Source organism: Heliconius melpomene, chromosome 4 (genome assembly GCF_056956725.1).
Source record: "Heliconius melpomene rosina isolate 202511_hmr_F chromosome 4, ASM5695672v1, whole genome shotgun sequence".
Taxonomy (NCBI): Eukaryota; Metazoa; Arthropoda; class Insecta; order Lepidoptera; family Nymphalidae; genus Heliconius; species Heliconius melpomene.
Window position 1 is genome coordinate 10,191,827 of NC_140392.1, and position 27,675 is coordinate 10,219,501.

The following is a 27,675-nucleotide window of genomic DNA, read 5'->3' on the forward strand; positions in this document are numbered from 1 at the left end:
TTTATGTTTCTCTGTAAAGATACACTTCACTTTGGAAAGCTTGCGTGGGGACACAGGTCCAACACGTAGAGGCCCCTACGAGAATATACAAATGTTTTACTGTGACGCATCAGCCGGGATCCATCTGTTGGTAACCACAGGTAATTGCCCAGAGATGGTCGCCAGTTAATGCGTAGGAACTACGGAAAATGTGGAAATCCAAACTAGGGCTATGGAATGGAATTTGGATGGACTGGCTACTGGGTTAATGAATGAGACTAAGGGGCGTCCGCCTTTACAATAGTCTCAAATTGGTTGGCGGACGGTGACTCGCCTCCCACTAGACGGGCCCCCACAAAGCGGCGTAGTGCCTCGGGCGCAACATCGGCGTGGTCGGCTAAAGGTGTGGCGAGGTGTGTGCACCGGCTTCACCATCACGAGGAGCTCGTGAGCGGGTTTCTCCGCTATTACGCAGATTGAGCACTTCCACCCTTTCGAGCATATAGCTCTTGCGCTCCACTCTGCCGGCCAATAAAGGCAAGCCAGAGGCAGGGGATAGATTACAATTCCCCTCCGGAGGTCTCAGGTCCGTGGGGTCGCCACTCCCCAACAGCTCGCCACCAGCTGCCCTGCGGGCTTATTATTGTTATTATTATTTTTAATTTTAAGTCCTTAATATATATCATAGTCATAATTATAAACATATATAATATGTATAATAACATTAACATTAATTTATAGGTTTCAGTCGATAGTACGACTAAAACGCAACTTCACTTAATAAAACTTAAAAATTAGAGAGAATTTATAATTTTATAATTGTCATTACATTAATTGAAGGCAGTTACGGCGTGCAGGCACCAGCGGACGCGCGGCTCCAGAATTTAAGAATTTCTTAACACTGGGTTCCCTCTGCCTACCCTGTGATACAGCGTGACGCGTTATTTTTTCGTTCGGGTAACGAGCGAGAAACGAGAAAATGGGGAACGGAAGTGTCTTAATGGGAATGAAATAGCTTAACACAAGGTTCCCAGATTCCCACTGCCTACCCTGTTATTGTGGGATACAGAAGCGTAGAACTAAAAAAGTAAATTAATTTTATCCTGATATATAGCTCATACACATACAACACATACATTACTATAAAGTTTAATCTAATTTAGTTTTATAGGTTTTACACGAGAGTAGAACAACCACACTTGAGAAGAAAAATGTTTTTTTGGAAAACGGTTCGACATTTGAATGCGACTTGAACCCAGTCCTCTTGGAAACTGTCCAATGATAAATGTTTATGTATTATTTCCTCGGTGTAAACTTCGCAGGAGCATCTTCTCCAGGAAGGTACAAAACTCCTCGATTATCTATCTTGATATCGTCAGGTTTTGGAGCTCCAGGAACAGGGTGTATCTTGTAGTTTAAGACAATTGAGGATATCCCATATCGTGCGGTCATATAGCCAAATCTTTTACCTAACAAGAAGAATGATTTGTTAATACTTAACACCAATCGGCGGAACTAAACATCATGTTTTTCTTTGCTTAATAATTTCATAAATATATTTAATAAATATTCGTATGATTCAAGCGGGTGAAGCCGCGACGGTCCACTATTATATATATATGACATATATAAGTTCCGGATGTTATGCAAATTGGTTATATGTTTAGGATGAGTTTTACAAAGGCTGCAGAAGCGAATTTCACAAAAACTTATATTACAAATTTTATTATGAAATTGATAAACTATCGCTAAACTGTCGATATCAAAATACTTCCTTCATTTTGTTTAAATTAGTGTAAAATGTATTTAAAAAATAAATATATTATGTAAAAACAGTAAGTGTAAGTTAAAAAAATTACACATCAGTAAATTTTACGTCGATTTTAAATTGTCCATATTTTAAGAATTGTATAACAAACGATATGGATATTTTTTTGTAGGAGGAGTGATTCATTACTGTGTTAAGGACATTAAATCACCATGTATATACTTTGCCTTATAAAACCCGAAAAAAGTAGTGTTTTTAAATATAAGACAAGTCGAAATAAAACCAAAAATACTATATTTAGAAAGGTTTTAGGAAAACTCAACGTCACGTTTTGTCTTGCTACAGCGGGAAAATGAGAATAATTAATCGCCACGAAATATTTGTGGCGATTGAAGTCACATTCATCATGTTTACAGTCAGACGCTGTCAGAGAGATAAGGAGATTTATTCAAAAGAAGAGTGTTATTAATTAATAAATTCTAACTAATAAATTGATAAAATTAATGATAAACCTTACCTACACAAAACCTGGGCCCTTCTCCGAAAGGCATATAAGAATAAGGGTAAATATTATCCGCATTTTCTGGCATGAATCTCTCCGGATTGAATTTGTGCGGATCAGGGAAGTATTGAGGATTGTAATGCATTCCAAAAGTGTTGATGTAGACTACGGTACCAGCTTTTATATTGAGGGAGTCATCGACTTGGTAGTCCGAAGAGGCGATGCGGTCCAGCCAGCCCATCGTGGTGAACTTGCGTAGAGTTTCTGTATAACATTTAGATTAGTGTTAGTTATCGGTAAAATGAATAAGTAAGATTATTTTTATAAAGAAATTATAACAATAAAATAAACCACCAAGTAAGAGTCTAATAAGTAAACTAAGTATATGATATTTCCGATCCGGTCTTGTAAGATTATGTTTAAAAATATAATCGTTATGAAAGAAAATTCGCTGATTGGTTTGAATAATAATTATTATGTCGGTCTCATTTACACCGGTTTGATTGAAAAAATATTTTTATGTCAACTGCGGTCAACTTGTGCAAATAGAAATATACTATGTGCCACACACAATTCTCAGTTATTTCTTTTAAGAGTTAAAATGTGCTAAATATAACGTTAAACTGATGTATAACTTCTGAAAGTTCTACAAAAAGCGGAATTTTATATTTAAATACTATATGTACCTTTAAGGACTGCATTCAAGTAAGGAAGTTCAGCAAGAGTTTGGGCTTCAAACTCATCGCCTCCATTTTTCTCTTTTGCTTCAATCAATTCCTTGTATATTTTTTCCTAAAAAACGAAAAATAATTATTTATTTTATAAGATTATATGAAAATCAGTTTTTTAAATTATATTTTATTTATTAGTCGCCGCCCGTAAACTTTACTTGCATGGACTTTCAATGAAAAAAATGTTTTTTTTTGTTCCGAAAGAAATATCGAGAAATCCTCTTTTATTTCTCCCCTATGCTCCCCCCTAACCCCCCTAACATACCAAATTTAAACTTTTTCAAGTTCAGTAATTTCGTCTATATCTATCAGCTACCTAGTAACGTAATCAGAGTAAGCACGGATCTTTTGTAGCTGCACATACGTGCATAATACTATGCCTCATATACCACAGTAGGCAAAGATAAATCTTAATAGACTAGAGACTTTGCTCGCAGTGAATTCGAACGCCACACTTTTCCTAGACAGATTGGCGAAATGAGTTCATTCCTTCGAGTTAGAAGCGAACTTGCAACCGCTTGTCATGAATTGAAATCATCAATATTATATCTATTTTGTTTTTTAGAAATCAATTTTAGTTTGTTTAGTGAGAAAAAAATCAATTTTTAGTTTAGAGAAATAAAGAAACGACAAGTAGAAGGTATTCGGCTGTGCTTACGCCAAAATTTTTACCAACAAAAAATTAAGACTGGCAAGTTAGCTAAAAATGTTTCTAAAAGACCAACTCCTCCAGGAAACTATATCTAGATACGCTCATAGAAGAACGTACCTGTATTTCTGGATGATATGCCAGTGTGTAGGTGGCAAACGTAAGAAGTGTCCCAGTAGTTTCGTATCCACCAAATAAGAAGATGGCTGCTTGAGCAAGAATCAAATCGTCTGAATATCCTGGAAGTCAAAATTAATGTGTTACAAAAATTTTAAAATTTAATATATCCTAAAAGAGAGAATGAATTATTTTTATCTCCTTGTGCTATAGTAGATAACATGGGAAACCAACTCAAAAAAGAGAAACACACTGTCATAAAACCTGAGACTGTCTGATGCGAAAAAGCGAAAATCAGAAAAAAATCAAACCTCATGTAATATAACTTGGACATTTTACCTTCTCCATTAATTTCGCTTTCCGTTTTAATTTTTAAAAGAAGATCGAGTAAGTCCTGTGTATTTCTTTCTTTATCAGCTTTTCTTTGGGCCTCAATGTGACGATAGATCTTTTTGAAGTACGCTTCAGCTGGAGCTGGATAAAATTTAAACCTAAAACAAAGTTATTTTTATATTATAAAAATTGTAATATTTGTTTATATAGTATTCAATTCCAATGACGTACATAGATAATAGTACCAATGACAGTTTTAGTTAAATATATAAAATAGACCAGACAGTAAAAAGGTAGAAAGCACATCGCACTAAGACTCCCCAGTCAGCACGTTCTACCCAATTCTAAAAGAATAATAATATGAGTTAAGGGAACCTACCAAATGTAATAATTCTAAATTATATTATAAAACTATTTAAATAAATGTATTATACCTTAATATATAATACCCTACCAACTGATAAGTCAGCTGATATTGTAAGTCGTTAAATAAGTTCAAACAACGCCTTGAGCAATTAACCGTATGAACCTAAACAGTGCATTAACAACATTTTATCTAATAACAAAGAAGTATATATAAGTTAATTGTTACAGATTAAAATAATAAACATGGCTATTACACTAATCTATTATACACATGGTAAGAAAGTCAAAGGTTAGCTTACAATCGAGTCAAAACAAATTAAGTGACATTCAACTCTATTTGGGACGGAAACCGTAAAACGGAGTAACATGACGCAGAATATAATTTAACTTAATCGGTAAATTAAAGAATCACACAAGAAAATAATTAAATACCTAAATATGTCCACGAGCTTTGGAAAAAAGAAGATACTATTCCATGATAGACCTCGAAATAAGCTGTATTTTGAGAAATCCCTGGTCACATCCCTCAATGGTCCCTTTCCAGTTAATGTCGCATTACTCTCTACACCAAAAGCTGATGTTCCAATCGAATCAGTTGTATAGTCCGTATAGAACTCCTGTTGAAAAAATATAATTAAGTTGTAAAACAAATTTATAAGAGAAGAAGAGAAGTATTGCACAGAATACATATATGTATTCTGTGCAATACTTCGGTAATGTATAGAATACCAAAAACATGTAGGTCATGTATGTTATATTTACACGTTGTCTGGTAGGTGCTTTACAAAATACCGAATGCTCAGTCGATAAAATTATTAAGATGAGAGCAGGAATGGCGGGGACGTTTGGGTAGTCAGGGAATAAACTTGTTGCGATTTGTTTAATTGCTTGCATTTCATAGAGAGAGGGTTGGTATATATAATACATGACATCTTCTACTTGGGGGTAACTCTGACCGAACGTCAGTGAATTAGTGATTGAACATCAACGATTATTAACGACTTACTTTATTTAATACAGTGTTTCTCGAAAAAAAATCATTTAATGATAGCAATAAAGGTGTTTAGGTTGAGAGTGTTAAGACTACATTCCGCTCGTACCGCCCAATTTTCGTCAGTAGGTATATTAAGATTAGACGTTTCCAAATCAAATCACTGCTTGAATCTATCACGCTTAGCTAAATAACCTTTACAGCCTCATATCCTTAATATTATGATTTTGTGTTAATATCTACTAATTACCTTTAAATCCTTAATATAATTGCCTTCATTCTGAATCCTTTGCACCAGTTCGTGAGATTTACTTCTAATGTAGTTCTGCAAGCATCTTAATTTCGCTGCAGTAAATATTGAACTCAAGCTCCGTCTAATTGGCGACCATACAGGATCCTGTATCATGGTGCTATGGTATACATTCATATAATAATAACATTATTTTTATCATTATCTTTTTGCCTCCAGATAATATAGAAATTTATATTTTTTTTAAGCATTAGCTTCGGTGGCAACAGATCTGTTCGAGTAAAAGTTTTTGTTGTTTTTTTTTGAGAGTAAATTTTTGTTAATAAAATTTCTGGGATAGGCTCAAGATTGGAAGAGTATTCCCCCTATTCTCACTTTTATGAAAGCATTCTACAATTTTTAAAATGAAATCACTGTCTTTCTCTGTACGCAACATTGCACAGACATACGAGAACTCATATTTACTACAGAGTTTATTTTTACTAGATCTTTAGATACTAAGCATTATCTTACTGTAGAGTAAACAAATAATTTTTAGTAAGTTTATACAGTAGTAACTTGATACTCTGTTTTGCGGGCCAGAGACTGGAGAGTCAAACACTACACTCTTACCACACTTTCATGTTATTTGAATAGTTTCTTATCATTTGACAACAATTTGTACAAACAAAATATCATACTTACATTAACAGTCAACAAATTAAGCCCACCAAGAGGATCTGTTTCACCAGAACTAAGATGTCGGTCCCTGAAGTTCATGAAGTCTCTAACTAAAATATTTTTAGCGATTTCAGGGGAATTAACTAACAAGCACGGTCTCCAGAACAGCCATACTCCTACGTAAGGAGATTTAAACTGATCGTGCATTCTTCTTAACCATTTTCCCTGTAATAAGTAATAAAAAAATATATATCAATTAAGGCCTTAATAATAATATTCGAAAAGTATATAAAGTCGCACAGCATTTGACTGTAAATGCGACGGCCGTGGGTTTGATTACCATTTGGGGAGACGCGCACGCCTGTGCCCCTGCACCACGACGGCCTCCACATCATGATAATAAAATAATAATTAATCTATTTACATCTATAATATATGGACTGGACACATGGTTAGAGGGAAAGACAAATGGACCAAACTAACAACACAGTGGTACCCTAGAGAGGGGAAAAGGAAGAAAGGTCGACCTCAGAAAAGGTGGGACGACGATATTAAACAAGTAGCTGGTACAACGTGGAATAGAGTAGCTCAGGACAGATATGAATGGAAAAGGTTGGAGGAGGCCTTTGCCGACTGGCAAACTGACCTGCAAAAGACAAGGAAATACCAAATACTTGATTAGTTATAATTTAGGTATATGAGTTTTAGTTCTTTTAAGTTTGGATTGTCAACTAAAATTGTAATAGAGGATAAGCAGTTCAGAATAAAAGGCTTTATTATTATTATTACATCTATAAAGCTCTTCTTTTACTGTGTTACTGATAAATAACGTACAGACGAAACTTCTGGACTCCGATAGTTGAAATGTTTAGTATTAAAGTCCAAATTACAAAGCTACACAGGACTAGTAATGTATAAGTTAATTCTGAAACCGTAAGTTATGTACTTACTGGATTCTCTTTCATTAGGAAGGTGAGGCTCCCAAATATAGGGTTAGGTGGCAGATGCGGGACCTTTCTGTCTGCCCAATAATTTTTAACTTTTCTCCATTTTAAGTAAACCCAGCATATTAATATAGTAACTATTATAATTGCCAAAAGTAAAACAATCATCACGCTGAAAAGAAAAATTATCGAATTAAAACGCTATTTTATATTATCATTTCTTTTAAGCGAACAACGCAACGCAAACATTTTTTTTATCTAAGATATATTTTTGAAATCAAAATTAAGGCTAACGTCAAAGAACTACGTCAGAAGAAAATGTCCTGCTATGTCTGGAGTGATATCGTGACGCAGGACATGAAAGTCATTCGAAGTAGAGTAGGTTGAATAAAAAGGCAGACCTCGGCAGCGTCGAGGGTAATGTAAGAAAGAAGAAGAACATTGTAGGTATCTAAGACTATATTAGATATATAATTTGCAAATTGACGCTTAAATATAATCATTTCTTTCTTCAAGTGAAAAAGGAACTCACTGCTATCGATTTAAAGCGATACCGTTGAGCCATGAGTCAGTTAAATATTACATAACATAATTTACTTTAAAAAATAATAATGTTAAGAGTCCTAAAAGGACTTATTTAAATAGGTACATTAAAATAATAAACTGGTTTTATTTAAATACTGTAATTGCATTACTTTAACGAGATATATATTATTTTTTTGCTTTTAATTACCGGAATATAGTCTATACCATTTTGAATGTCCTTGTATATCCTTTCATGGTAATTATTGCGTTTACGAAATATTATTTGAGTTATTTACTATTTTGATTTCCACTTTAAAGCTAAATAAGATTAAAAATAATATTTATTTTAGACAATATAGACAAAGCATAAACGAAATTATGTTACGTGGAACGCTGAAATTTGATTTGTAAGTTCCTAGAGGAGTGGGAGGTTAGCAAGATAGGATTTCCCGAAATTCCACTGAGGAAAAATGGGATTTTACGTTTTATTGTCACGTTTCACATTTTACGTTTTATAAAAAGTTTAAGTTTCGTGTTATTCACGTATCTTTTACTTTACGACTAGCCGTGTTAATTTTGTTTAATTATCTATATAGAACTTATATTACTTTAGAACTTATTTGTTAATATAATTTTAATATAAACTTGTGGATATTAAATAATATGAATTATAATTAAGTTAATTTTAATTGTAAAGAAACAAATAAAATAATAAAAAAATAAAGATTGTTCTCATATTTAAAGGAACATTGTAAAAATCTCACTTTAAATCTAAAAATATTTCTATTTACTCTATGTAAAATAGAGTATCATAAAATATTTTCTTAGTTCTTAATGTAGAGACCCAATAACCAACTTGTTCTCAATGCTGTTTTGAGATTTTAATATTATAAAAATAAACTACTAATAAATTATTTTGTCTATCGGTCAACCTGTTAAAAGAGTACTGTTTCTAGATATTTTCTTAGAATTTTTATGATTCTGTTGTTACTTTTGTTGTTTTAATACAGTCTCTTGTTTTTTAATAAAATATATTAAAACTCTTAATTATATTAACATTATTATTTATTAATAAATTTATAATTTTTGCTTCTAAAATTGTTATAATAAAAATATCAAACCTTACCTTAATAACAAAAAAAGTAAGATAATATTCTAAATGTACACTTACTCACTTTTTTATAATTTTAACTTTTTTATTTAGAAGTTATTTATATATTTAAACAAAATCATGTAAAATATTTTATACATATGTTAGTATCCTAAATAAGCACGATGTGAACTGAATACGTTTCCAAGATACAGACCGCAAATGTCACCTTTATATATATATTTTAAGAGAATATTGTAAACCGGTTTCGGTCGAGCATTGCTCTATTGGATTATTGAAATATTTACATTTGTATGCTATGTAATTTTGAGGTCATCGTAGCGTAGTGGCACAGCGTCTGGCTGTAAACGTAAGGATTCTGAGTTCGATTCCCTCTTTGGGTAAAAGGGTTATTTTCATTTGATCGCTCTGGTAAATCTCTGATCTGCAAGATCTCGAAGATTAGGCCGAGAGTGAGATTTGACATGGAGTTCCATCTGTCTTTCCTTCAATGTATGCAATGTATGTGCATACACAATGTTTAATGTAACAGAAATGTTACATTAAACATTGTGTATGCGTTTTTCAACACCTATGTTTGTCGCTTGCACCAGGTAATAATATATTACTGAGTTAAAAATAAAAATAAATCAACCAAAAAAATCTTTTCCGCCGAATTCTGGAGGTATTGCAAGTTGAGAAGCGGAACTCAACGCCGCTCTTTGTCTCGACACCAGAGACCGAATTTAAGTAATTATATACCCGCTTTGATAAGCGACATACGGTGTTGAGTTCTGTCACTCAACATAGGTACAATGTCTCGAAAATTAACACTAGGTTTTCTTATGCTATCCTGTTATATCTGGGATACAAATCTTAGATACGCGCTAAAGACGAGAAAAGACCAGTTTATACTTTATTGTATGTAATTGAACACACGTAGTTCTTGCCGCACGCACGTTCACTGCAATTATTATACTATATTATAAGTTATACTTCTATAACTTGAGACAATCGTCGTGCAGCGCAGGGGCACAAGAGTGTGACTATAACGCGGTGGTTATAGGTTCGGTCCCCATTCGATTCGACAAATACTTAGTTGTTCAAATATAAAGAATACTAGTCGTCGCCTGCAACTCTTTTTGCGTGGACTTTAAAGAACAAATAATGTAGAATACCACATTCAAAATATATGCGGATCTTGCATGTTATGCTTGTAACAGGTGCAAAAAGTATAAGAAAAACTACGGCAATTTTGTAGTGTAATGAGGAATTGAAGTAAGATGACCTTGATCTATACTACTTTATTATATAGGTATTTAATATTATAAATTTAAAGAGTTTGTTTGGCTGAATGCGTTCATCTCTGGAATTATTCGTTGGAATTAAGAAAATAAAAATATCGGTCAAGTGCGATTAGGACTTGCATACTGAGGATTTAGTGCCATTTTCAGGAGTTTATGTCAAAGGGAAGTACACTTTATAAATATGGAAATAACTACTTGTTATGTATCACATTTGATATATTCAGCAGTGAGATATATATATAGGTACGAGTATAGGGATATATATAGTTCTTGATTGTCGAACGTTCATAATAACAATTATAATATAAAAGTATAGAGTAAATAATAATAAATGTATATAATGATATCTTTATTAAACTTGCTTTTTGTATGACAGAGTTTATTGAGTAACCTTCAATCTGAGATTTATAAAAAGTGTGCAGTAATTTGTGGGCAGATAAGGTATTCAAATTAAGATTTTATTATTAATATGAGCAATTATATTGGCAGCGAATTCTAACAAATTAAATTTGTAATATTAATTTTAGAATTATTTTGCTTTTAAAATATCTGAAATCACCAGTGGCCGCCTATAACATTGCGCTGAAATATAAAAGGTAAAAGCTATTTACTTTTTTGCCTTCTTGTAAAAAAATCAATAATCCTCTCTGTCCGTACCTTACTATACTAATCAAAGTACCTTCACACTAGATATAAGCATTCTAAAGTCACATAGATCTGACTGTGCGTTGTCCTTCAAACATTAAGCCTGCAAGGCCTGCATTGCACGTTGGCCTGCATTGCACGTTGGATAGCAGAACTCAACCATGCTCTGCCTGGTTACCGGAGAAAGAAAATGAACATGTCAGTTGCACGGCTGTGCTACTGTGCCATGACTGACTTTAATAGTTTTTATTTACACTAATAAAAAGGCTGCAACACCTCACTGTCTGAATATAGATGATATAATTTGAGAAAATCCATGGGGCATTTACCAATGTAATAGAACCAAACACTATGATTTTAAAAATTTTTGTCTGTATATCTGTGCGTTTGTATAGCGTATAGCTGTCAGATGGCTTAATAGATTGAAATTCAGTTTTCACTATTTTATTTTGGCAAAATTCCCTTAACATTCAGTGCTTATTTTATTTAGGTTCATGAATCAGAGAGAATCTAGCGTGTAAGACACTCCGTTCCCCATTTTTCGCCGAATTCTGAATTAAAAATAAAATAAATATTTCATTTTCTGAAGTGGGGTTCGAACCCATAACCACATACTTGTGTCCCTACGGCGCGACTGTGCTCAAAATAAAGATTGTGTACCTATATATTTAATTGTTTTATGAAAACTACATTGGATGCTGCAGGATGGAATGTATCCTATAAGTTGATGTAGGCCTTTCACTTCACTTTTATTAATTTTTTATCATTATTTTAGGTTATTTGTCTTTATGGGTTTTTATTTGTTTTTACTTAAACTACTATGAAACTCAAAAAAGATGTACCTCCAAACTCTGGCGAACAAACTAGCAGACAGAAAGATAAATATTCTGCTGAAAGGTTTTTTCGCTTTTACACAGTTGGCATAATATCTACAGTACAACTATCCATATATTTACAGTCCCAAATAATATATATTTTATTATATAATATATAGATATGCAGATAAAATATATTTATCAAATAAACAAAACTACATCAGTATTACTGTATTGCGTTATATCCTATCCTATCCTATATCTTATAAAACAAAGTCGCTTTTCGTGTCTGTCTGAACTTTCTAACTCTTCTTCTTCTAAACCACCCAACGGATTTTTATGCGGTTTTCACCATTAGGTCGAGTATTTTTCAGGGAAGGTTTATATATAGTTTATTATTTGTACATTCTTATGTAAATTAACATAAATACGATAAATGTGTCTAAAGTCCTACCCGTTGAGACACTTTCGCGCATGCGCTGCTTTAATGGTAAGTCGTACATGAAAATAATGTACTGGAGTATTGTTCCTCTTAATAAGATCTACAAAAAAGTACGCGAGAGCATATTTTTATCTTTTAAGAATAACGTGTAGTGATCATATTTCTGTCTAAAAATAGTAATTTCAATATATTTTTTATTGTGAGGGATATTTTTCCATAATGGTATTAATCCTTATCCTTTAAAATACTTTATTAAATTTCTACGTTAAACGAAGATAAAATTTGCTTTTTAAACTATTTCGAAATTGCGAATAGTTTTAGAGAAAAACGCATTTAATTATTGACACATGACGCCGTTCACACATCAACTGTATCGAGTCAAGTTTCACTTATCCCTTACTCTCAGCATATAAATAAGTATATTAGTTACGTTGGCCATTTAATGTAGATGAAAACTGTCTTTTCTGTTTTTCATTTTAATAAGTACTTTAGAAGTTGTTACAATATCAAAAAATCCTTGCTGCGAAACGCGCCTCGCGACGTTATGCTTATACAAGCGAGTCCGCCGCGCCCGCCTGCCTTACACGCATCGGTGGTTCAGTGGTAGACTGCTCGCCTGCCACGCGGGCAGCCCGGGTTCAATTCCCGGCCGATGCATTCTGTTTAATTTTTGTCACAGGCAGCCACGTAGTGCTTGCTTTTCATCAGGGACAGAATACCTTCTTCAGCATTAACCACAAGCTCGAAAAAAAAAACCCGCCTGCCTTTATAGCAACGAAGATTTAGATGCGTTTGCACGTATTGGATAATTCGAGTTGAATGTATTATTTAATGTCATTTAACTATCTAAAAATAGTAATTTAAATATATTTTAATCCCATCAAAAACATAAATGTAAAAAGAAAGCCAAGTTTTGTAATAAAATGTATCCTTTCAGCGATAAAAGAAGTGAGATGTAAATGTATACCAAGTTCAATGGTCAGTCCTGAAATTTATTTTTAACAATATAAAATATTTTATAACAACTGAAAATGTCCATTCTTCTTACAACTTGGAGACTTTATTTATGTGTAATATCTGACTTGGCCAGTTTTCAAATTAATTTACATCGATATAAATAAATGTATTCAAATTCTATTCTATTCAGATTCTATTGTAAATTTGTATGAAAACTGGCCAAGTCAGATATTACACATAAATAAAGTCTCCAAGTTGTAAGAAGAATGGGCATTTTCAGTTATAAAATATTTTATATTGTTAAAAATAAATTTCAGGACTGACCATTGAACTTGGCATACATTTACATCTCACTTCTTTTATCGCTGAAAGGATACATTTTATTACAAAACTTGGCTTTCTTTTTACATTTATGTTTTTGATGGGATATCATTACTTTTTGTTCAGAAATTATAAGTAGGAAGATTACAAGTACTTTTCCTATAGGAAGCTACTACGGCAAGAAACTCAAGAGTTGCTCTTTTTAAAACATAGTTTAGAGTAAGCGCTTCATAGGACATTTCTCTTCGCCGAATAAACCAAGTAGGACACCATTGTGATAATACACTTCTATCTTAATATTGTACAAATCTACTGCAGCCTTTATTTCGGAATTAGCTCCGTACGTAGTTAAGCAAAGCATGTCTTCTTTAGAAGAGTAAGGATTCCCGTTTCGAGCGCTAGTGTAGATACTTAAATCATTCCAGTTACGACATACGTACTCTACTATAGTCTCGCGCAATTTATTAGTTTGTTGTATATCAATACGCTCAAACAAAGAATATGCAAAAGCATGGAAGAGACAGCTCCCATCGGGAGGCATTGGAACAATTCGGTGTAAGGTTCTTGTTTCACCCACAAGCAATTCTATTGAACGACTCATTGTTCAACATGTCTTGGAAAAAATATAAACAATAAGTTTATTAAGTGCTGACGGTACCAATCTGAATTGATATGATCCCAAGGTTAACTTCGTTCTCTGCCGTTTTCACAAGTGTTCCTAAAACCAGTAAAATCATGAAACCCAGGCCAAAAAAACCATTAAAATATGAGCGCCTTCGTACAATAAAATGTCTAATATAATAAAAATAAAAATAATAAAAAATCTAATATAATTAGGTATTTACTTTTTTTATTATAGTCAATAATATTATGTTTTATTACTCTTAAGATGATATTTAATTATATATGAATTTAGATTATATTTATCTATGAATCTCGACTATAGTTTTTATTTTGTTGATTAAATGACAGTTGTCAGATTATAAAGTAATTAATGTATGCTGCGTTTAGAAATCTGATAAATTTATTATTATTTTTTTCTAATTTTATTATTTTGTTGGAATAACTCAACACGCAATGCCTCCAGAGTTCAATGGAAAGAGGGGAACTGAGTGTCTTAACACTAGGTTCCCTCTGTCTACCCCGCTATGTGTGGGATACACCGTAAAGCGGATTTATTTATTGGAACGAAGTTCCTTACGGCAGGCTTGGAAGGGATAGGGATTTCGCTGCGTGAACGAACTGAAAAAAATGTGATAGTAAAACCGTAAGAAAAATGCGTGGAATAAAACCGTTAAATGAGACGTGCGCAGGCGCGACAGTCGCATACACAGACGAGTAATGTATAATACTTTTCTCTTTCTCCCTCTTTCTTTTTTTAGTTGATAATTTGAATTACGATGTTTTTTTATTTTAAGTAATTTATTATTTCCTAAAATACTGAATTTTCTAAATACTTTCTTGTACTTAAATAAAAACAAATCAGCAAAATTTAAGAGAAAAATCAAGAAACCTACATAAAATTGAGCACGACTTTTTTTGCAATTTGTGTCGATTCTACATTAGCCGAAGGACTCGTCGTTCGTCGAACTTCGTTCCTAACTGGTGTCCCACGACACCACATTTTGGTTTTTTTTATTATTTTGTTTAAGTAATTTTTAATTTTCTCTTTTTTTCTCTTATTTTTTTATTAACAATTACTTAAATTTTTACTGTTAATAATTACTTTATAATTACTTCTGTTAAGATAGCTGGTAGGCTGACAATGTTTCAAAATAAAAATCAAATCAGCTTCACTCTGTATCCCGCACACAGAAGAGTAGACAGAGAGAACCTAGTGTTAAAACACTCAGTAACTAGTAACCAGTAACCAGTCAGGTTTTACAGTCACACTTTATGCCCCTGTGCCACGACTGACCTTACAGATAGTATATTATTATTAAATATTATATATATTTCTATCAATATAATTACTTTTTAAAAGCTTTTATTTATATTTATTTTTTAGTGTATTTTTTTCTGTTTTAGGATTCTGTACCTCGAAAGCAATAAAACAGAACCCTTATAGGACTTAGTACTTAAATATTGTAATAATAATTTGTTATAATAATTTGTTATTTGTTATCATTGTGCCGATAGTGGTTTCGGTTAACGGTTTAATAGCGAAAAGCCTCGACCAACACCTTAAGAGGCTATCGCTTAGCTGTTGGATCAAGAACCGGATACAGAAGGCAGTATTACTTGAGACGGCACGTATTGTGCGGAGGTTCCTCTCTCTGGAGCCCTAGCCACCGATGGCTTGGACCCTTGTCCTGCCCTCAGAAGAGTGGTTTTTTTATATTTTTAAATGTATCTTTTTTATAATAATTTATATTTAAAAATGTAAAAGTGATTCACTAATTTAATAAAAGTTCTTCAGGTATTTAATATCAAATACGTTAATCGACTATGCAAATGCTCTTAGTATAATAAGTACTGAAATGTTTAAATTATCTATATCTATATATATAAAAGGACTTGTCCTCACTGACTGAGGTAAGACGCACGCACAGCCGTAACAGCTGATGGTAGAAACGTGAAATTTGGACAGATGTTTACTTTCGTAATCTAGACATCCACTAAGAAGGGATTTTGAAAAATTTTAACCCTAAAGGGGTAAAATAGGGGTTCAAAATTTGTATGGAAAAAAAATTAAATCGGCACCGATTTTTATAAAATTTGAAATTTAGATTTTTAAAAGTATTTAATTGAATACGTGTTTCATCGTTTTCTAGAATTTTTCCTCAAAGGGTGCTAATAAAGGGTTGAAAGTTTGTATGGAAAAATTCTTAAATCGCCACCGATTTTTATAAAACTTGATATTTAGACCCTTAAAAATATTTAATTGAACATGTGTTTCATGGTTTTCTAGAATTCACCCCCTAAGGGTGCAAATAAGGGGTTGAAAGTTTGTATGGAAAAATCTTTAAATCGCAACTGATTTTTATAAAATTTGAAATTTAGACTCTTAAAAATATTTAATCGAACACATGTTTCATGGGTTATTAGAATTCACCCCTAAATACGCAAGCGAAGCTGCGCGCGTCCGCTAGTAATAAATAATAATGAAGGAAGTTAATCCATTTATTATATTTTTATATTTTTACGTGAAGCCCTTGAAGTCCACATGATGACAGGCTTTCTCAGGACATAAATTAGAGTCATTTTCAGCTACAAATGGAGACATATCTTATCTTAAAATATACTTGAAAGCATCGTGTTGTTTGAGATGGCTTACGTAAGTAATACTGAAGTTAGTCTACAAAACAAATAAAATATTTACTAACGTGTGACATAAATAAAAGCAAATATATATAAATAATGCATTGCTCTTATTTTGTTGGCAGGCGCTATGCCTAAAAATCAGTTATCATTAACTTTGATTGCTATGCTTTCATTACAGGTGCTATAAGTAAATGTTCCTAATTGAATCTATTTATTGAAAAATTATAAGAAAATATTTAAAAAAATACTAGTTTCGGATTTTCCCTTGACATACACCCAATTACTTAACCGGATGCAAAATTTCACCATTCTAGATCATCTGGAACTTGGTTAACATTAAGGTCTATAGGTCAGTCACCCCCCTAAAAATTTACGATTTTTGGACGTCATTATCTAAATAACTGTTTGAGCTGTGTTTATGAAATTTTATGCACGTATACAGGTAGGGGGTCTAAATATTTGAGCCAAATATGACAGCTTTAGGTGGAATAGTTTTTGAGTTACGAATAGGTAAAAAGTGGCTTCAAATGGTTCGTGTAAAATAACACACGGTGCTGCTCGCCAGTTCTGAAACCCAGAAACTTGGCACGCGCTCCGCGCGTTTTAAATATGTACTTGAAAAGATTAGTAGCACAGGTTTAAAATTACGGTTCCTACTAAAAAATCCTTGCTGTGTAAAACAATTGGAAAATCCTTATTGAAACTACGAAAATGCGGGTTGCATTAGGGTTTAATTAATTTTCACATTATCTTAAGTGCTTTGCAAACATACATTATATGAATAATCCAGTAGTTAAAGCGGGCAAAGCCGCAATAGGGTCGCTAGTTTGTATATAAAACTAGGATAATATTTAGAAAGCACCCAAGGAAACGATGATTGAATGTCGTGAACATGTCGTAGCATGTTACAAACCGTGCAAAGTGGATTACGTTATTCCAATGTCAATTTGGTCCTGATACTGTCAGTTATTTTTCTCTTGGAATAAATTCCACTGCCAACGTTTCAGCAGGAAGGCATAGAAGTGCTGTTGTATCTATCTTGATATCATTAGGTTTCGGAGCATTTGGTCCTGGACGTACCTTGTAGTTCAGGATGAGAGAGGATAATGCATACCTCGATGTCATTAAGCCAAATCTCTTTCCTGTAACCATTAAAAAACAAATATGTTAGAGTTAGTAGAGTGAGTAGAGTTAGAGTTAGTAGTAGAGTTGCAGCTGACTGTAAACGCTATGGTTCGATTTGAACTCGTGGGAATGATGTATTATAATTATTTTTACTTTTTCACTCCGGTAGACATTGAATGGTATTCAATTCCGTTACTTAAATGCAATATCTCTAAAAATTTATGGAATGTGAACCGAGTATCTTAAAACAATTTACTATTTTGCTATGTGAGATTAAACCCACAACCATCACTCTTACAGTAATAGTACTTTTAAGTAATAATATTTCATCACAATATTGTCAAACCAATCTTACCAATACAAAATCGAGGTCCTTCTCCAAAAGGTAAATACGAGTAAGGTTGAATATTCTTCTCGTTTTCAGGCAAAAATCTGTCAGGATCGAATCTATCGGGATCCGGAAAGTATTCAGGATCGAAATGCATGCCATTTACGTTGATGTATACTACAGTGCCTGCTTCGATAGTGAGAGAGTCATCTATGCGGTAGTCGGAGGCGGCGATGCGATCTAGCCAACTCATAGGTGGATATTTACGTAGAGCCTCTGCATGAAAATATTCAGATTTTTATGAGGGTAACATAAAATAACAATGGTCCCTACGTAAAGTATCGAAAGCGGAATACTATTTACTATGAATTTACTTTACTATTAAGAAGTGTAGTTATATGACGTTTATTCTGAATTGCAAATTAAAAAGGTTTTTATACATTTTTTAAACGTGTATGTAATCGAAAATTTCTCTTGTTAGTTTAAACAGCAATAAAAGATACTAGTAATTTTTCACTTGCGAACAAACCACGCAAATAAATTTGCGGGTGACGACTTGTATAATTATAAAAGATTACTTAAAAGGCAATACCTTTCAATACGCAATTCAAATACTTCAGCTCAGCCAGTGTCTGAGCCTCGAACACATCACTGCCATTTTCTTCTTTAGCTTTTATTAGTTCTTCATACAATTTCTCCTAAAAAGAAAGTATCATAGAAAATATGCTCACTTAAAATAACTGACTTCTAAATTTAATTAAAATATTATTCGCTTGGCTAGTAATATATTATTAATTATATAACAAAGCGGGTGCGCGTGGGCAGTCCGGACTCGCTAGGTCTTCCTGTATACTCGAAACGGTGAGGTCAGATGACGTCACAGTAGAACCGTGCAGTATACCACTCGAAGGAGAATTGAAGCCCGCATCTTTTTTTCCAATGGACTTTATTGCTTTTGACCTGGACTGGTCATGACATCGTCACCGGGCGGGAGCCCGCATAACTCGTTCCCACTATTTTATAAAGACGCGTTATTCGACCCACTTCCTTAAAAGCTGACAATTGACAACTGACAATGTTGCCGTCGTCTGAATACATCCAAGTCAAACAGCTTGACGTTCCATATTCATACTCTGCGACATATATAATATTTATATCTTCTAGTTTTAAATATTAAGTTATTAAGAAATATTAAGTAAATAATATTGTATACATTTAATTAACATCGTTCTATACTACCTGCATATCAGGACATTGTGCGATTTCACAAATAGTGAACGTCAGTAGTGTTGCAGAGGACTCATATCCACCCAACAAGAAGATAGCTGCTTGAGCGATGAGGAATATGCTGAATGTATACCAAATATAGAAGTTAAATGAGACATTCTAATAAGCAGGTAAAAAAATAACTAGCAAAAATTGTTTGAAATAAGCGTATAAGAATTTCGACCGAACTCCAACGAATCATATTAGTTGCCGAGGGCGCTTGTATTGGACAGTCCTCATAAGGTTTTTCTATCTTTTTAATCAAGGCCAGTCGAAAATGAAATAATTTATATTTTCATTTCCTTGCTCTGGTAATGAAGCAAAACGCAGGGTTGAGTGCCGCCGCTCAACATATAGTGCCTCTAGTATTCGGGGAACGGATGTGTCTTATCACTAGGTTCCCAGGTTCTCTACCTGCTCAGCACGAAGTATAATTTTCAACATCACCATAATCAGTTTATGTTTTAGATAAAAATAGTTGCTTAAAACAATTAATATTTTTCCCGATTACTTTTACCTTCTCCAGCAAGTTCACTGTCCTCTTTAACTTTTAGTAGAAGATCTAGTAGGTCTTGACTTTTATTTCCATTTGCAGCACTCCTTTTAGCTACAATGGTGTGATATATATTTCTGAAATACTCTTCAGAAGACTTTGGATAAAATTTAAATCTGGAATAAAAAAATATTTTACTAGTACCGCCTCCAATGTTCGTTCTAAACATGATTTGATGCTAGTTCTAAATAAGCTGAGATCTTTTAGCAAACGATACAGAGATTTTGGTCCGGTTATATACCTTGCGCATACTAATGGCGCAACAACATCTTATTTACTATAAACTAACGATCAATTCGTAGGAAAGTTAGAGGTACTTGTTGACTTTAAAATTATAATTTTCAAATAATATAACGTATATGCTACCTAAAAAAATTCACAAAATCTGGAAAAAAGAAGATGCTGCACAGAGAAAATCCTCGAAATAGACTGTATTTTGAGAACTCATTAGTTACATCTCTTAGCGCTCCTTTACCAGTTAATGTTGCATTGCTCTCTACTCCAAAGGCAGATGTTCCAATCACATCTGTTGTGTAGTCAACCAGAATGGTCTGTAAAAAGTTAAGGTTTTTCAGTTTCACGCTGCATCCCACTTATAACAGGCTATGCAAAGGAAACCTAGTGTTAATTTTATGCCACATTACATATATTACCAAGACTACAAAGAGCATAATCTTGAAAGTACCAAATCAATTTAATCTCCTATTTTCTTGTGTCAACTTTAGCAAACAAGAAACCTTATTAATTTCGTAATAAATAATATATGTATGTATGTTTTCTTATACCTTATTAGGGGGCTTCGCCTCCGACGCGGTAGATTTTTATAAATTATGGACGAAACATGTTTTTATTTAATAGAAATGTATAACTTAGTGTTAACACGCTACGCCTCTCGTTTTCCACCCTATTTTCGAGACAATACGCGTTGAGTGGCGGAATTTAACGCCGTGATTTATCCACAAGACAATACGAGTCGAGTGACAGATCTCAGCACCGCAATTTATCTACTACAGCGGGGAAATAAGTAAGAATACAACACATTGCTTGACACCCGTTGTTTGTCTAAGTATAAAATGTAATCTTATTGTTTTATTTATTTACCTTAAGATCTGCTGTCTTGTATCCTTCATTACTAATCCTTTCTACCAACTGCCTAGATTTAAGGCGCATATATTCTTGCAAACATTTTAGCTTTGCTGCTGTGAAAACTGTGCTCAACCTTCGCCTAATGGGCGTCCATATTGGATCCTGTAAATAATAAGATAAATTTTATTAAAAATCTTGATCCAGTAGGATAACGTCTGATCGACCATCGTGTCGGTTTAATCTCCATAGAAATTATATATTTAATGAAATTTGTGGGAATTCGCTCAATTTTTATATTAACTAATTTAAAATCAATCACGTTGATTTATTTATGTCCTTGGTCGTGTCGTGTTTTATTTTATCTACGTTTATTATTTTATTGGTAGGCATAATTTTATTGCATTATTATCATACATCATTTATGGAAATGTAATATTGTTAGTGTAAAGTAAAGTGAAACTGATTTAATTCCCAATACTTACGTTAACGGTAAACAAATTGAGTCCTCCAAGGGGATCAGTTTCGCCGGAACTCAAAAAGCGATCCCTGAAAGTCGCGAAATCCTTTACCAAAATATTTTTAGCAATATCCGGTGAGGTTATAAGAAGACCTGGTCTCCAAAACAACCAGATGCCCATGTAGGGGGACTTGCAGATTTCTCTCATTCGGCGCATCCATTTGTTCTTTAATAAGGAATAATATGTATTTATTATATGTATATATATTTTTAAGAGAAAAAATTATATATTATTATTTAGTAACATATACATATATTGTATATACTTTTATTAAATTAGTTAAACAATTTTACATTTTTAAATATAAATTATTATAAAAAAAGATATATTTAAAAATATAAAAAAACCACTCTTCCGAGGGCGGGACAAGGGTCCAAGCCATGTCCCGCCGGGGCTCCAGAAAAAGGAACCTCCGCAGAATACGTGCCGTCTCAAGTAATACTGCCTTCTGTATCCGGTTCTTGATCCAACAGCTAAGCGATAGCCTCTTAAGACGTTGGTCGAGGCTTTTCGCTATTAAACCGTTAACCGAAACCACTATCGGCACAATGATAGTCGCATTGACATCCCACATGGCGGTAATCTCATGGGCTAGGTCCAAATATTTAGATTGTTAGTAACATTATTATTACTTATATTATTCTATGACTGTTTTGATTTGATTTGATCCATCAGGTCAGCGAAATAGAAATAATTTAAATAACTCTCCGACTCAAGAGTCGTAGCCACAACTATCACGTTTACAGGCAAACATTGTTAAGAGTTATTGAATGCTGAGTACCAAGCGTGTGACCGTAAACGCGACGGTTGTTAGTTTGATTCCCATTGTAGGCAATCTAACATTTAAAATTGTAATATCCTTGCCTTCATGGAGTGTTTTAATACTAGGTTCCTATATGCAAGGCTTATTTAAGCGGAAAATGAATAATAAAGTGTTTTGCAAGATGAAGATAAAGTATGTACGTACCGGATTTTCTCTCATCAAAAACGTAAGGCTACCAAGGACAGGATGAGGTGGCAGATGTGGAACATTCCGCTCGCACCAATAATACTTTACACGCCTCCACTTCAAGTATATCCATGTTAGGGAACAACAAACTATTGCACATAATAGCACCAACACCAACATTTTATACTGAAAAGATACCAAAAAATCTTACTGTTAATATTAAGAAAATTCAAGTAAAAGATTGATGAATTATTGGAAGTTGCATAAAAAATCACTCGTTATATTTCAATTATCTTCACGCTAGTGAAGTGAGACTATAAAAAAATCGTAACGGAAAATGTTTTAATGTTTTAAATAAAATAAATCTTCGAACAATATCGAGATTCATCTCGATATTGTTCGATGCCCCCCTGAGTCAAGAAATGAAAACTTGGTGTCCATCGTAAAGCATTTAGCAACGACTGTTAGGTATCATTTAAATGATAGTAATATTGCACCCTGCACTCGTATTGCTAAAATAATACAAAATCAGCAAGGCAGCGGTCAATTATGGTCGAATTTAATACACCATTAAAGCGAGATCATCTTTCAACAGCTATAATATTTATTGAGGCAGCTGCTTGGCGAAAGGCTAAAGAGTTGAACTATAAATATGTTTGGGTGCGTAATGGGAAAATCTTTATGAGGAAAACCGACACTTCAGACTATAAAGTGATCTCTAGCATAGGTTATTTAGATAAAATGTCTTAAGTTAAAATATATATTTTTTATTTTTCTCACTGGTATAAATAACATTATTGTAAATATATGTTTTGTTTATTGTATACCTTTTTATTTTATTTTTTCTTTTAATTAATTATTTTTTAATACTATTATTGCATGCTTTTTTAATTATTACTTTTATCATTTGTTATATTTTAAAGTATTTTTTTTTTAATTGAACTCATTTTGATGATACTACTACTACTAATTTATGAATGGATGCTTGTGAGGCGGGCGTTAATAACTGCCACACAGTTTGTAACTAATGCGGTTATTATCTTTATAAATTGTTTTTTTTTTGTAATTTTGTTTATGAATAAATTATATTATTATTATTATTATTATTTAATTAATTAACTTTAAAATTCGATTCGCTAGCCGCACATTATCTACATGTTAGAGGTCTACGTACTGAAACTCGTGAGTTTTTGAATAATATTTGTCATAATAACTACGATATTATCATACTTACTGACACTGGTATTCATCATTCAGAAATTTTTGATACAAATTATAATGTCTATAGAAGGGATCGTGATGTAGTAAACTCCAAGAAATTCAATGGTGGAGGAGTGTTGGTGGCAGTATCCAACCGAATCATTTCTAAGCGAATGAATCAGTGGGACAGTCCATGCGAAGATCTATGGGTTACTTTAGAATTAAATAAAAATAAAAAACTGGCTATTTGTGCAGCTTATATTCCTCAGCCGGTCAATTAAGTAGTATTAGATGGTTTTGTAAATAATTTTAATAACAATTATTTTTGGTGTACTCGTTGTCGGTGATTTTAATTTAAGCTGTATTGATTGGAATTTAAGCGTCAGCAACCGTGAGAGCGTGTACCTGAACGTGAACGTATGCCGTTTGCCGTGTGCAAAAATTTTTAGATTTCAGTTCTTTTATTAATTTCACTCAATTTAATAACGTAAAAAATAATCAAAATAAACTTTTAGATCTTGTTTTGTTTAGCAAAGATTACCTAAAAGTTACAGTTGAACGTTCGCCTAGTCAACTAATCTGAATTGAACCATTGCATCCACTCCACTTTTATGAACGTTAATGAGGTGGTTGATGTTTTACATAATGTGATATGCGAATCAATGAATCTCTTATTACATCGTAAAATAATGCTCTGTTAGTTTGTCTCCATTATTATTTTTTTATTATTATTATAACATCTTTTAACTGACCCTTGTCCTCTGGCCACTTGTTGTGTCGCCTAAGATGCACTGGCTCGGCAACTAAGGACGTGCGCAAACGCCGTGTTCGCTGTCCCCGTGGCACCCCGCACCCCTTAGCTCGAGACAGTGTTTGTCTAGTATTTAGTATAGATCTTGCATAATACAATCACAACATGCAGGATATAGCGTGAAGCTAAAACAACTATATTATTAGGTACAAAAAGTGATTGATAATTAGGTAATGTTATCAGTAATACGTTATTTCTAATAGCATAATGAGACCAGTCGTCACCAGTATCAATAGATATTCTGTTCTTTCAAATAACACAATTACGTTACACAAAAATAAGAAATTAGAAACTAAGCTTAATTATATTTAAAGCTTATCTTTAGTGATAACAATTACTACAAACTCAATATATTAGGTTATCTGTTGTATGTTTTACAGTTTTACACTATTTTTTTTCACGGCACTGTTCGCGTGGTGTTTATAAAGTAATCTTAAATAAACATTCGGTTTATTTAGAAAAAAACTAAAAAATTAACTTTTCTATACTACTATTAAGTGATAAAATGCTGTAAAATGTGCTCGGGGCCATAAATTATATGAGCCTAAACTCGAATGGTTCCTTAGTGATCCCTGAAGTGGTCGGCTGTTCAGATCCTGGCTCCATCGCTCTACCCTCTGCCAGCTACCAGCTAATTATATTTGATGATTTGATTATCTATATATTTATATATTTATTTTATTTACAATACAAAAATTCTAAAGAGTGCTTGAACGGAGAGTATTCAAACGAAAGAAAATATATTAAAACAATTTATAGTTTCGTGAGTACACTACGGACAGACAAACAGACAACATTCAAGTAATTACTATCTTGTTTATTATTATAAGTATTTAAATATTTACATGATGATAGTTTTAATTGGGTGATTGTAAATATTTGTTGTTGATGTTAATGTTTCTTTTTTTTATTTGTTATATGGCCCGGGGGCACAAAGTAGGGCGTGACTGTAACGAGAAGATTGTGGGTTTATCCTTACTCGAGAAAATGAATTATTTATTTATTAAAATTTTAATTTCTTCGCCCTGGCACCACGCCAAAAATCTGACATTATGTTTCGCCACTCAACTTGAAATGTCACCAAAAATTCTGCGGAAAGTGTTTTAAACCTAGGTTCCTTCTGAGTTCTGCCTAACCTGCTGTAACAGCGTGACGCTGATTGATTAATAGATGTATGTGATGATTTTGTATAATTTGTTTACAATGCAATAACACGTTGAAGCTGGCGTTTGAGTCACTAGTTAAAAATATTATCGTTGTCCATATTAAGTTTCATTAGATAAAGCCACGCTATATCTCTAATAGAAAACAATTGAACGTTGTCTAAATATGAGGTTCTCTCTGCTTCCCCTTACTCCCAAGAAATCAATAGACACGCGAATGTAAACAAAAAGATGGAAAATATATGGAAATAAGATAATTCAACATTGTGAATATTTCGTTTGAAACTTTAAAAAATGTTCAAAGCTTCAAATCTTCATAGAATATAAAGCAGGCAAAAGAAAGGACGTCTGTTAGCACGTGCTCTTGTCGAATGTCAAAAATTTGTAGTGAACGTGACGAAACCGTTCGTCGCTTTAAGAGAATTCGTGGAGGCTTTCTATGGAAGGGTTATTCTTTTGTTTTAGGTTAGATATGTTTTGAGTTTTGAGGCGTAGATAGAGGTAATCTAGAGGTAAGTCTCTCTGTTTTTCATATATTTATTTATTAATTTATAAGATTTTATAAGTCAAAAATCTCACAATACAAGCCGTTGTGAAATTTTGCCACTAAAATGGCAATATCTTTTATTTTAATTTTGATTAACATATTGGATATATAAATTTGAAAGTATATCAATATAGAATTGAAGCTACAACCATCGTTTGTAATCAACTAGGCCATAATAAACTTCATAATTAATATAACAAGCTTTATTCATTCTAATTTCTAATACAACTACTAAAGCAATATTAATAGAGAAAGTAAACGAACGATGTTATAATCACTTCAGAGCTTAATAATTTTGATGTTTATCGTTTTAACCGAATATTCACTAAAGTTATTATGGATGTAGTTTGAAAATTTATTAGAAATTTCAATATATTATATTTTTGATTTCAATTAAAATTCTAAATGAATACCACCTACAGAATAAGTAAATAAAATAAAAATATAAATCAGCTTCACGCTCTAACCCGCACATAGCAGGGTAGGCAGAGGGAATCTAGTGTTAAGACCCTATGTTCCCCAGTTTCTGCTGAATTCTGGAGACATTGCGTGTTGAGTCACAGAACTCAACGTCGCGCTTTACCTCAACACCAGAGCGACAAAAAGGAAATATAAACGTCAATAAATATTCCACTTCCTCGAGTGGAGATCGAACCCGCAACCGTCGCGATACAGTCACACCTTTGTGACCGTCACACCGCTACGCCACGACGGACTCACCCCTGTTATTAGATAAGCAAAGATACAAAAATTTAATAAGTTAATGAGTTTAATTATACTTCTAATAAATCTCTCTTTCATTTCATCATCCATCCTCGTCCACAACAATTCATCCAAAAACACAATTAGTATTAAACTGAAAATTAATTGAAACAAATGAAACGCGAACAAAGTTCTTACTTAACTTTAATAAGGCTAATTAGAGCGTAAATTTTGAGCCGATAGACTTACCAGTCTTTTATCCTGCACGTCCAAGCGTGAGGGACGCTTCGAAAATATTAGGAATTTGTGGAATTTCATTATGTTTTTTTTTATTAATTTTAGATGATACGAGTGCTGATGACTGACTTCGTTCGATAAAGGAGGTTATCAATTTGACATGTAGCATGGTGATCCATTTACACTTCCAAACACGTGCTAAATTTCGTAAGTACATATATGTTTGTATGTTTGTCTTTTGTTTATCTTAGAAACTAAAAATCATATTAAGATTATCCTTTTTGATATAAATCTTAAACCTTAGTGGCCAGTCGGAATAATTTAACTTTGTTTCCTATAAAAATAACATTAGTTTAAAAAGTAGTAGTATTACTTTAAAAGCTTACCCTATTTCATATCTTATTTTGTAGCAATAAAGTTACAAATTGCAAATACATGATAACCAAGTATAGACACAAATGTGACGGCGTCGGTTAGTAAGCCGCCATAAACATTTTACTGCCTACAGTTAGGAATTTATGTTGGAAAATAAAA

General features: G+C 32.9%; 2 protein-coding genes across 3 annotated transcripts; both read right to left on the bottom strand.

Annotated features, from left to right (window-relative positions):
* Positions 1-1,112: 1,112 nt before the first annotated feature.
* LOC146539731 (cytochrome P450 6k1-like) lies at positions 1,113-9,103 on the bottom strand. Of its 2 annotated transcripts, none has more exons than XM_085208055.1 (10): positions 8,991-9,103; positions 7,297-7,462; positions 6,371-6,571; positions 5,687-5,833; positions 4,878-5,062; positions 4,086-4,237; positions 3,750-3,868; positions 2,936-3,041; positions 2,265-2,513; positions 1,113-1,448 (listed from the first exon to the last, which is right to left on the bottom strand). In XM_085208055.1, exons 2-10 carry the CDS (start codon positions 7,456-7,458, stop codon positions 1,276-1,278), a joined length of 1,494 nt encoding a protein of 497 aa, XP_085064181.1. In that variant the 5' UTR covers positions 7,459-7,462; positions 8,991-9,103; the 3' UTR covers positions 1,113-1,275. The 2 variants fall into 2 exon arrangements, with proteins under 2 accessions (XP_085064181.1, XP_085064182.1); XM_085208056.1 differs by having other exon boundaries at positions 8,942-9,075.
* An 8,385-nt stretch (positions 9,104-17,488) lies between these two features.
* LOC146539732 (cytochrome P450 6k1-like) lies at positions 17,489-22,661 on the bottom strand. Its single transcript, XM_085208057.1, has 10 exons — positions 22,500-22,661; positions 21,497-21,697; positions 21,030-21,176; positions 20,295-20,479; positions 19,911-20,044; positions 19,762-19,783; positions 19,349-19,460; positions 18,702-18,807; positions 18,137-18,385; positions 17,489-17,798 (listed from the first exon to the last, which is right to left on the bottom strand). The coding sequence occupies exons 1-10, from the start codon at positions 22,659-22,661 to the stop codon at positions 17,623-17,625; spliced, it is 1,494 nt and encodes a 497-aa protein (XP_085064183.1). The 3' UTR covers positions 17,489-17,622.
* Positions 22,662-27,675: the final 5,014 nt, after the last annotated feature.